Genomic DNA, 12327 nt, shown 5'->3' on the forward strand with positions numbered 1-12327 from the left:
TATAGCTGAGATCAAGAGGCAAAAATTCCTGCTTTTTTGGAACTCAATTTAAAGGGAGAGAAAATGAAGATAAATAAGTAATATAAATGGTACATGGCAAAATGCTTAGGGAAAAAATAAGTAGAGAAGGGGTATAGTACATGTAGGGGACTACAATTTTAGAAAAACAGGCCTGATGACTTGTTTCATTCTCTTGTACTCAAAACTTGGTGTACAAGGCTGCCCTCCCAGAGCCTCACATGAGTCAGGGCTTGGAAGGTCTGCAGGCTGTCAAAGAGCTTCTAGTTGAGGTCAGTAAACAATGGAATGTTGCTGAATATGAACTGCAGCTGTTTAGGGCTGAGGTACCCAGCTGACTGCATCAACAGCTGAAACTGCTCCCTGGTGTGTAGACCTCTCATGTATCCGGTCTCTCAGTGTTATATTTAAATAGTCATTAAATATAATACTCATTGATCAGTGTTCCTCTAGGGGTGAAGAAAAGCCTAAATTATGAGTTGGATTTTGTATGAAAATATCTGTATATACTTGCCCTGCAGAGCTCTGGCTTCTTACCTGTTACATCCCCTACATCAGCAAAAAACCCAGAAGAATCCAGAGTGTACCAAACACCCCATACTCAAAGCCTAAGAAAACATCATTCTTCTTAAATCCTTAGCACTCATAGGTAGTGAGTCAGAGGTATTTACTCTGGAAGTGCAGAGATACCTGTCCATGTTTTGGTGCTCATTTCTTGACTAGGGCCTGCCTGCAGAATACTGCTGTAGCAGATGGGAATTTGTGTCATATCTATCCTGAGGACTGCTGCTCTGAATTGTTTGGGGTCTGTTCTGGTGTCCCTAGGAGGCCAACATGACATGAGGTAGATTTCAGGTTATTTGTCTCCATGTAACAGTTGGTAGTCAAACTTCATACTAATTGATTCCTAGAAACAGATGTCAGAGGAGGCCTCCTACAGGAATCAGGACTTCCGTTTTCCTGACTTTCCTCCTAGGAATTTGGCACTCTTGATTAGGAACTAGACCCATGAAGAGACTGGACTGGGTTTAGGAAAACTAAGACCAAGCCTGACAACTTTTGTTTCATCCTCTTGTACTCCTTAAAACTTAAAATGTTCAGCAGCCCTTGTTTACTTTCATGCCCAGCTTCAGGCTTCTGGTCTCCATAGGTCTCTGTCTAGTCTGTCTTTGAGGATGGAAGAGATTGAGATTTGGGGATCTATTCTGTCTACGGTATCTGCCTCCTGCTGGATAAGCTTTGGGGTGGGGAAGGTAGGTTGAATCTTAGGAGGGCCATGTGTATTGAGCAGATGTCCTGATTTCAGTCTTCTCAGAGGAATCAGAGATACCTGAGGGATGCAGAAGATTGCTGGTTTCTGCTCCTACTTTGATATTAAGGCCCTGTTGCCTTTCAGTTCTGGCTAAGCATCCTCAAGCAGCAGCAGTTTTCCCAAAGGTGGAAAGGGCTAAGAAGGAACCCTGGCACACAGGAGAGCTATAGAGGCTAGGCATCGTTGCCTGGGAATGACAAGGGTTGTCTCCCGCCATGGTCTGGCTAGAAGTTGCTGCTGTTGCAGCTGAGGAAGAGATCCCTGTTAAAACTTCCTCTGTGTCTTCAGGGGAGAGAAATGCTGGAGTTGTTGGACTCAAAGGCCTGGAATAGGCCAGGAGAACTGATTGAGGCTTCTTTTAACTTCAAGTCTTCACCACAGAATCAGCAGGCTCTGCGTACTCATGGAGCATGTGGCGCCGCGCAGAAAACCTTGGAAGCCATCATAAGCCAAGGGTGGGAATGGCTCAAACAAGTGAGCTTGTTTTCCACAGGGGACGAGGCCATTGTAGAGAGCAGTATTCATGCCACAACTCGTACTGCTTTTACATGAATCATTACTGAGCATTTACAATATATGAGGAAGTCATATGGAAAGCAATTGTGACTTTCTCACCCTAAGGTACCCAAAGGCAAGGGTGTGAAGAATGTGAAACCAAAGAGAAGAAAACTTCTAAGAGGTATAACCATAAAGCTCTTACTCAATGTTTACTCAACAAATACTTATAAGCACAGACTATGTGCCAGGCTCTAGTGTGGCTAATTTGTAATATATATATATATATTTTTATTGATTTCAGAGAGAGGGAGAGAGAGGGAGATAGAAACATCAATGATGAGAGCATCATTGATTGGCTGCCTCCTGCACGCCCCCTGCTGGGGATCAAGCCCCAAACCCACACATGTGCCCTGACCAGGAATTGAACCACGGTCTCCTGAGCCACGCAGACTGTGCTGGTGTGGCTAATTTTTTATTTAGGAGCTAAGAATAAATCCCAGGCCTCTAAGTAAGCTTTGTGATGGGGACGACTTCTTTAGCCCATCAATTTGAATTGTTCTTAAGTACCTTATGTGATGTGGTAGGTTCCTCTCTTGGAGAACTATCAAGTACTATAAAAGTTCCTCAGAATACATCTATAGTAAATATGTTAATATACTAGCACAATGAGAACACTAGAACTCATTATATATCAAACTGACATTTCTGATATACTTCATAGGAGCTTTTAAGGACTCTATCACTAAAGCCTACCCTCATTAATATTCCTAGCAAAAAAGCATCACCAAGATTAACAAAGTCACCCTACCACTGCTGATATAACTAATACATTTGGAGATCTGCATGTAAACCACATACTGTGGGAAAGTCTATGGACTTCCAAATTGTCTAAATTGTCCTATGTATGTCCTGCTCAATAAACTCCCCTTGATTTTTATCAGAAGTTTTACAAGATATCTTCTTTATTTACTACTTGAGTACTAAGCATGCTATTTAGGAAGGTGTATTCAACCTAGAGTCAAAACCAAGTTATTTTATGGGTTTTGTATAAATAACAGCAGTTAGCAGCCTCCCTTCTGATTCCTGAAATGCAACCCTCCCCTTTGTATCCTGCCTTATTCTTCTCAGCCCTCAAGATTATCAACCTTCTCACTCACTTTCCTTACGCACATTTAATTAGGCTGACAAGCACAAGAAATACAGACTGATTAATATGAATGATTTAGCTGCATAATTTATACACCTGGTAATAAAATACCTTATAGGAATCCTGTACAGACACAGGTGTTGAGTCTACTCCCTGGGACAGTCTTTTCCATTAAGATATGACTTCCTCTTTATACCTTTGTGGTGCTGAGGGCTGCACATTCTAGAAAAAGCTACCTAGAACCTTGCCTCATCTCTCTTGTCTTCTCTATGTCATATGGGAATTCCATGAAACCGATATAGTCAATCCACATGTATTCATTTTATTTTTATTAACCCTTTTATGCTCTTATTCTTGTGACTGTATTATGTGAAAATCCAGAGCACTAAAATTGCTTGGATCTCTTAATAGTAGGGCAAGCCCAGTACCCCATGTGTGCTAGACAAATCCACTCAACAAATAGTTACTAAGTGCCTCTTCATGATAAATTGGTTGGACAGATATATTTTTTTCATTAGAACACTCCCTCTTCTCCTTCAACTGGTCAATTCATTTTTCATTTCACTTCCTGAGAGGCTTCTGCTATCCATCTCCAAGATTAAGTTAGCGACTCTCATGTACACATCACTCCCTGCAAAACAATAGTCACAACACTAAATCATTTACTTGTTTAATATTTCTTCTACTGGAATGTGAGCTCCATTAGCAGAGTCTATCTTCTGCATCTAGCACAGCATCTTTTACATTATAGACAGTTGGTCAAATATTGAGAACTAAGTCATTTAACAGTTATTTAGTGTATCTAATGCATAGTAGAGGACTAAAATATATATATGTATATATAGTGCACCATCCCAGCCTTCATAAGGGCTTTCATAAAACAAATGGGCCATTTTCATGCAACCAATTAAATACTTACATAAATCCCAAGTATGAAGAGAGTGAATGATGAATGATGAACCGAAATGAGTAAGTGGTGCATTTTAGGGTTGTAAGGATTAGAGATAATGACCAAAAATTAACTAGCAGAGATGAGCACATATCACACAATAAATTTTAACTCTTACTTAGTAGCAGCAGTAGTATCATTAGGTTCCTGGAGTAAGGTAGGATGATTTAATGAGGGTCTGTGAATACCATATCCTAAGTTCTCAAATAGACTAGGTAAGGGACCAGCTGTAAAAGACTAATGCTGAAATGGTCATCTTAGATCAGCAGTTCTTAAACTTTTATAAAGACAAGAGAGCCCTAGCTGGTTTGGCTCAATGGTTAGAGCGTCAGCCTGTGGACTGAAGGGTCTCAGGTTTGATTCTGGTCAAGGGCACTTACCTTGGTTGCAGGCTCGATCCCTGGCCCCAGTCAGGGTTTGTGTGAGAGGCAACCAATCAACAGGAGACAGAAAATTCGACATGTCTCTACAGTATAGATGTTTCTCTCTCTCTCCCTCCCTCCCATTCACTCTCTCTGAAAGCAATGGAAAAAATATCCTCGGGTGAGGATTTAAAAAAAAAACGCAAAAAACGGACAAGAGATAAGTGTTGATGAGGATGTGGAGGAAAGGGAACCCTTGTATACTGTTGGTGGGAATGTAAATTGGTACAGCCACTGTGGATGGAGCTCCTCAAAAAATTAAAAATCAAACTACCATATGATTGACTGATTTCTCCATCTGGGTAAATATCTGAAGGAAATGAAATATGTAATAGATTATTATTCAACCACAAGAAAGAAGGAAATTCTGCCATTTGTGACAATGTAGATGAACCTGGAGGACATTATGCTGGTGAAATAAGCCAGAGACTTATGACCTCACTTATATGTGGAATAAAAAATAAAAAAAAGTTAAATTCATAGAAACAGAGTGTAGAATGGTGGTTACCAGGGGCTGGGAGGTGGAGGAAATGGGGAGATGCCAGTCAAAGGGTAAAAACTTTCACTTATAAGATGAATAAATTCTGGGGATCTAATATACTGCATGGTGACTACAGTTAATAATACCGTATTATATATTTGAAATTTGCTAAGAGTAGATCCTAAGCATTCTCACCACATACACAAAAAGGTAACTATGTGAAGTGATATATTAATTAACCTGATTGTGCTAATCTTTTCACAGTGTATACATATATGAAGTTGTCACATTATATACTTTAAATACAATTTTGTCAATTACATCTCAGTAAACCTGGGGGTGGGGGAAGCCTTCAAAATTTAATCATTAAAGTTCAGCCTAGCAATTGTACATTTGGATTTCCTTTTGCCGTAATATGAAGTTGACCTCAATAGATATGGATATTCCTGAAATGAATAACAGAGTGGCTTTTCTACAGAACTTGTATTAACTACAGAATTTTCTACTTCTATTTTTAGGCACTCTATAGGTTCATAAGAAATGTTAAAAAAAAAAAAGAAGAAAAAAAAAAAGATGGCGGCAGACTGAGTGGAAGCTACACTGACACTCTCCTGGGACCAAACTGGAATTACAACTAAAATATAGAAAAACCATCCTGAATAATCAACTGCAACTGAAGACGAGCTGGAGAGCACCATCATAACCAAGGAGGAAAAGTGGAGATCGCATAGAGACTGGTAGGAAGTGTGGAGGCGTGAGAGGGCTGGCTGGGCTCCCACAGGCAGCAGCTGAAGGTGCTGAGGCACAGCTCAGTTGTGGGGGGTTCCCACTGAGGACTCTGGGGCCTAAACCCCAGGCTGGGCTTCCCAGCCAAGAGCACCAGAACTGAGAAAGGTGCCCACATAACATCTGGCTGTGAAAAGCAGCTGGGTTTCTGTCTGCCAGGGAGACATGGCTGGAAAGGCAGGAGCCCTCTTAAAGATCCAACTTACAAAGTTTCATGTGCAGCCACTCACCTTGGGCTCTGGCAGAGGGCTGGCAGAGGGGACTGGAGCTGTGTAGGGAGAATCTAGGGTTGTGGGCTCTGGAGAGGGCACCCATCTGGATTTCTGTGCCAAGTCATTCCCCCAGACTGTGGAGGACATCTTTTTCAGGCAGACAGTTTATGGCTTTTGCTTGAGGGGCGAACCAATTGCACCACCCTGCTGGAAAACCTCTCGCCCTACCCAGAAGAGTTTCTACAGCCTGAGGCTTGGTAAGAGACTGATAACAACCAGCCACTCCACCCTGTGGAGTTTCTATAGCCTGAGGCTCATTAAGAGAATCAGATTAATCAATCTGCAGGCAGACGTGGACCTCAGAGTGCTTTGAGTCTTTGCCTGATCTCCTTCCGGAGTGGGGGCTTGGAAAAGCAGACTTCGGTGTGCATTTTGGTCCTGTCCAAACACACGCAGCCCCAGCAGAGGAGACGTCAAGCCGAGGGTTGTTGATAGCTCCAGAGTACCCAGGGCCTGCACCAGAGACCCTCCAAAAAGACTGAGAGTTCTAGCAGGCCTACCTAACACATAGAAACAACACAAATAGGCAGCCAAAATGGGGAGACAAAAAAAAAACAAGCTCCAAAGGAAAGAACAAGTCTCCAGAAAAAGAACTAAATGAAATGGAGATAAGCAATCTCTCAGATACAGAGTTCAGAATACTGATTGTAAGGATGCTAACCAGCATGAAAAAAGATACAGAAACTATGAAAAATGACCAGTCAGAAATGAAGAATGACATAGCAGAAATAAAGAATATAGACAGCAGATTAGAGGAAGCTGAGGACTGGATCAGCAAATTAGAAGACAGGGTAGAAAAAAATCACTCAGTGATCCAAAAAGAAAAAACAATTAAAAAAGAGGAGGACAGTCTAAGGGAGCTGTGGGACGTGAAACATAACAATATTTGCATCATAGGAGTGCCAGAAGAGGTCGAAAGCAAGCAAGGGTTAAAGAACCTGTTTGAAGAAATAATGGCAGAAAATTTCCCTAACCTGGTCAAGAAAAAAGTCACTCAGGTTCAGGAGGCACAGAGAGTCCCAAGCAAGAAGAATTCAAAGAGGCCCATGCCCAGATACATCATAATTAAAATTCCAAGAATTCAAGACAAAGAATATTAAAGGCAGCAAGAAAAAAGCAATCTGTTACTTACAAAGGAGCTCCCATAAGGTTATCAGCTGACTTCTCATCAGAAACTCTAGGGGCCAGAAGGGAATGGCATGAAGTATTCAAGGTAATACAAAACATGGATCTGAAACCAAGACTACTCTATCCAGCAAGGCTATCATTCAAAATAGATGGTGAAATAAAGAGCTTCCCAGACAAAAAAAAGGCTAAAGGAATACATCACCACCAAACCAGCATTGCAGGAAATGTGAAAGGGACTGCTGTAATTAGAAGTAGAAATAGAAGCATTTCAAGAAATGTGAAAGGGACTGCTGTAATAAGAAACAGAGAAACACAGGCATAAAGAATTAAAATGGAAATAAGGACCTAGCAATAATAACCTTAAGGACTTTAAAGGAGAGATGAACAGCAATGCAGTCACATTCGTGGACTTTAACACCCCAGTGACTTCACTGGATAGATCTTCCAGACAAAAAAGTCAACACAGAAACAGTGACTCTAAATGGACACTACATCAGATGGATTTAATTGACATTTACAGAACATTTCACCCCAAAGCTGCAGAATATACATTCCTCTCAAGTGCACATGGTTCATGCTCAAAAACAGACCACATGTTAGGACACAAAACAAGTCTCTACAAGTTCAAGAAGACTGAAATCATATCAAGCATCTCAGATCACAAGGGCATGAAATTAGAAATCAACTACAGTAAAAATACTCAAAAACATTCAAACACATGGAGGCTAAATAACATGTTATTAAACAATGCATGGGTTACCAATAAGATCAAGAAAGAGAAAAAAACTTCCTGGAAACAAATGAAAATGAACACACAACCACCCCAAATCTATGGGACACAGTAAAACAGTTCTAAGAGGGAAGTTCATAGCACTACAGGCCTACCTCAAAAAGCAAGAAAATTTTTTAGTAAACTATCTAATCCTGAAACTTAAAGAATTAGAAAGCTCCCCTGTGAAGCCCTCCAGACCAGGGCTTTTGTTTGCTGGGAGTTTTTTTTTTTTTAAATCACTGCTTCGATTTCATAGTTGTTAGCCTATTCAGGTTTCTGATTCTTCCTAATTCAGTTTTACATGATCTCACTCATATGTGAAATCTAATAAACAAAATAGACTGAGGAACTAAATAGATCCAGAGACAAAGAAGCATGGAACAGACTGATGAATCAGTGGGAAGGCGGGGGTGGGGGAGTGGGTGAGGAGATATCAATTAAAGAACTTATATGCACAGACAATAGTGTAGTGAAGGCCTGGGGGAGGGGTTGGATGCAGGGTGGAGGGGATCAATGGGGAAAAAAGGGGATATCTGTAATACTTTCAACAATAAAGATTAAAAAAACAAAAAAAAAGCCCTGGCGAGTGTGACTCAATTGGTTGAGTGTCATCCCATGCACTGAGAGGTTATAGGTTAGATTCCTGGTCAGGGCACATACCCAGGTTGCAGGCTGCATCCCAGTAGGGGGCGTGTAGGAAGCAGCAGATAGATATTGCTCCCTCTCCCTTCCTCTCTAAAATCACTTAAAAAAAGTTTAGAATTTGTATTTCTCATATTTGTACATTTCTCATATTATTTGTATTATAAAGTACATATAAGTGTACTTTATTCTCTATAGAAAATGAGCTCTGATGTCAGCAAGTCATCCAACAAAATTAAATTGTGACAAACTGATTAAATTATTGATAAAATCATTTTTCATGTCTTAGATTTTTTTCACTTATCTGAGGAATGCAGAATTACTGTTTTATTATATTAATATAGTAGATATAACAGTACTATAAGTCAGAAAGTATGACAGCATTGTTAGAAATTAAGAGATTATATTTCAGTATTACAGCGTGGTTGAGTTAAACTAGTCAGTTTAGCTGGGTTTGGTTTTCTTTTTATCTATAATGCATCATAGGCTTCAAGTTCCTTTAATTTTTAGCTGCTGTTACCTTGTGCTTAGAGTAGGGTCTGGAAAGCTGTTCTGTGTTCCTGCTCCACCCTCCACTTTTAGCCATCCCTGTATGCTTTTGCCACTGGGGCTGGGGTGGGGGTGGTCTTTCTCCACACATTTTTTCCCTATCCCACCAGTAAACTGCTATTGCTTATTACTTGGTGCTAGGCTAGTTTTGGGAGCATAGGTGGCCTGTTGTCCTGATCCAGCCTAAATTTTAGGCCAAGTCTCTTCTTCCTGGGGTTGGGGTGGGGCTTCCTCAGGGCTCCTACCCTTTTACCCCAATGGCAGTCAAATTGCCTCATATCTGTGGTTGGTCTTTAGCAGGAGTTTCCTCCACAACACTAGCAGGCCTTTGGTTTTTATTGGTGTAGGATTTCTGGGCCCAAGATGATTTCCTGCCCCTCCCAGGAGTGGAGGGTTTTGTTTCTATCCCTCACTTAGCAATGCTGGATTTCTACTTGTGTCTGGGTCTAGTGTTTCCTATCCTGCCCCAGGGACAGATATATTTGGTTTCTATTACTTCCTTACGTGCAATGGAATTTTGTCTTGAGTGTTGGAGATTAAGAGAGCTTGTTGCCCCTGCTCTTGCAGCTTTAAGGCTCTTAAGGCAAGGGTCTGGGAAAGCAGGTCATGCATTGGGCATATCACCTAGTAAGTAGCAGCCTATCACTTCAGGTTTGCCTGTACCACTAAGGGCATCTCTTCAGGCCTCCTACCTACTCCCAAAGTTTCTTGTAGTTAGTAGAGGTCTAAATTCTCCTTCTGGCTGAAACTCCTAGATATTCTACAGACATGCTACCCCATACTTGGCCTTTAAGAATTTGCTAAAATTTTAATTTCTTATTCCACCACCTTTGTCTCCTACACTCTACTAAAAATGAAACAGTTCTTTTCATAGATACTGAGACCAATCTCAATTTACTTGATTGTCTTGAGGCTTTAACTATCTGATAGGTTAAAAAAATCATTTTTGTAAATTACCTGGCATTTTTTTTGTTACTTAGAATGTAGCTTTCTACATTCTAAGTAAAACCAGAACTGTCAACCGCTTATTCACAGATGGATTCTATACATTTCTTTTCCAATTATTAATAAAAATTATATTAGGATTTTTACTAGAATTTTACTAAACTCAACTTTGGGGGAATGAACATTAAACTATTTGGTCTACCCAACCAGAAATACTGGTATTTCCACTCATTTATACAAAACACACACTCCAGGTTCCTTAGATGGAGTCCATGATTTGTTAATTGATTTTAACTTAAATTCCATATTGTTGCAAACACAAATAGTGATTTCTGCTATTAAAACACAAAGATAAAATGAAAAAAAAGAAAAAAGAGAAAAAACTAAAACTAAAAAAAAAAGAAATGAACAAAAAAATAAAAATAAACACAAAGATAAGTAGGGAAATCAGATATTATTAGGTTGGAACCAAATAATCATATAGGTATTATAACAGAAGTTTCATAACAGAAATTAAGCATTATATTTAGCTCTGAGATTCCTAGGAGACAAGACAAATAGGGAAATAGTGGCTTATACAGTTCTCAGAAAGAACACAATTTTATCTGGAGAAATTTTTCTTGCATTGAATCCTAGGATTTTTTAATGTATTTCCTTCTAGAAATAAGATAGAAATTGAGTTCAAACAATGTTTTGTAGAAAATAGTCAAATGTCCTTCAGTTGACATTTCTTTTCCTTACCTTAACAAAGGTAAAGAGTACACTTCCTATATTAATAGAAAAATAGGAATTCTAATAATGTGAAAAATTGAAGTAACCCTGACAAGTTTTTCAGAACTGTTAAAAATATTTATTCAAAAACACCATTAACTGGAAAACAGAAACAAAAAGAGAAATACTACATTTTATAAAAGCAATAGAATGACATACTGAGTTTAGTTCCACATAAAAGCCACACCAATTTGTGTATGTGGCCAGGGACAGACGTGTGGAAAAAAAATGAAAACAGAATTGAGATAGAGGTAGAAGATAACTCTTTGCTTACTTCCTGCAAGTCTTGTTCGGAGAGGAACCTCTGAAAAACCATGAGTTAGGAAAAGTCTAGTCTACTAGCATGCCAGAGGCAGAACCAATATCATCTCCTGAAATGTAGGATTTGTGTCATTTCTCAGAGTAACACCTTAGGGGGGTTTAGTTCCACCAATGAATAAAGTTCCTAGTTCTACACTAAGCTCATCCTTTGGGACATCAATCTCATCATCTGCCTCTTCCCCAAGCTTTTTCCACCAGGGTGCTTGTACATGCTTCAGAGTAGTGAGATGGGCCTGCTTGGCCTTGGCCGCCACAGGTCTGGATCTACTTAGGAAGAGCTCAGGTTCTTTCCCTTCTGCCTCCTTCAGACTTGGTGCCTCTGTAGTAAACAGAAAATAAACAGATGAGTGGAAGAGTTCTGTACAAACAAGTAGGAACTTGGAAACTATAGAGTCAGAATTCTGTAATAGCAGGCAACGACAGGATTCTAACTGTGAATCTATTATCATTGCTAGGTCTAGATGGCATGTGACTACTCACAAGTTATAGCTGTGGCTGGCAGCAACTGCACCCACCCCCTCATTCTGTGTTTAAAAGAATAAGATGTAGGTTTATTTAAAAGCAGGAATATTTAAAATAATAGCAGAACTCCACCCTACAGATGAAAGGCTCAGCTATAGCCACCTATTCATTCAAAAATACAAAATTTGCAAGTAATGGCATTAAATAGAGGACCCTCTCTCTGCTCCACATATACTTCAAATGATTCAGATGCTGACTGAAACACTGTGGTTTCAGGATGGGATATCTCAGTAAGTGCACCAGTGAGGACCAGATGAATAATTTTGAGAAAGCCCTTCATTAAAAATTATATAAAATGGCACTGTAATCACTGTCATCATCTACTTCTAAAATATGATCAACAGCCCAGCTGGTGTAGTTCAGTGGCTGAACGTCGACCCATGAATCAAGAGGTCGCCAGTCTGATTTCCAGTCAGGGCACGTGCACGGGTTGCAGGCTCAATCCCCAGTAGGGGATGTGCAGGAGGCAGCTGATCAATGTTTCTATCTCTCTATCCCTCTCCCTTCCTCTCTCTAAAAATCAATAAAAAAATTAAAATATGATCAACAGCTTTTGAGACTACATAATAAAATCTGGCTAGTAAGTCTTAGCATCTTTAAAGTTAATAACTTTGTCTGAGTTGATACACATGAATGATAGGAAGGCCGGAGGAAGTAGTCAATAAGGAGGTTATGGGATCTGCATCATTTGGAAACACTGTGTGCTGGTGTGATCTAAAAGTAGAAATTTCTGAGGATGGGAGATGGACTAAAAGATCACTAAATGGTGTTTTCCTTCTGAAGATTTTGGAT

At 39.8% G+C, this 12327-nt stretch overlaps 1 protein-coding gene across 2 annotated transcripts in view; it reads right to left on the bottom strand.

The window, feature by feature from the left end:
- Window positions 1–10176: 10176 nt before the first annotated feature.
- IQCB1 (IQ motif containing B1) overlaps window positions 10177–12327 on the bottom strand; it is a 50175-nt gene continuing 48024 nt past the window's right edge. For both annotated transcript variants that reach the window (XM_016199923.2, XM_016199920.2), the window contains one exon: window positions 10177–11332. In XM_016199923.2, the coding sequence (XP_016055409.1) occupies window positions 11103–11332 (230 nt within the window). In that variant the 3' untranslated portion in view covers window positions 10177–11102. The remainder of the gene's footprint in view (window positions 11333–12327) is intronic.

This window comes from Miniopterus natalensis, chromosome 6, assembly GCF_054644295.1.
Source record: "Miniopterus natalensis isolate mMinNat1 chromosome 6, mMinNat1.hap1, whole genome shotgun sequence".
Lineage (NCBI taxonomy): Eukaryota > Metazoa > Chordata > Mammalia > Chiroptera > Miniopteridae > Miniopterus > Miniopterus natalensis.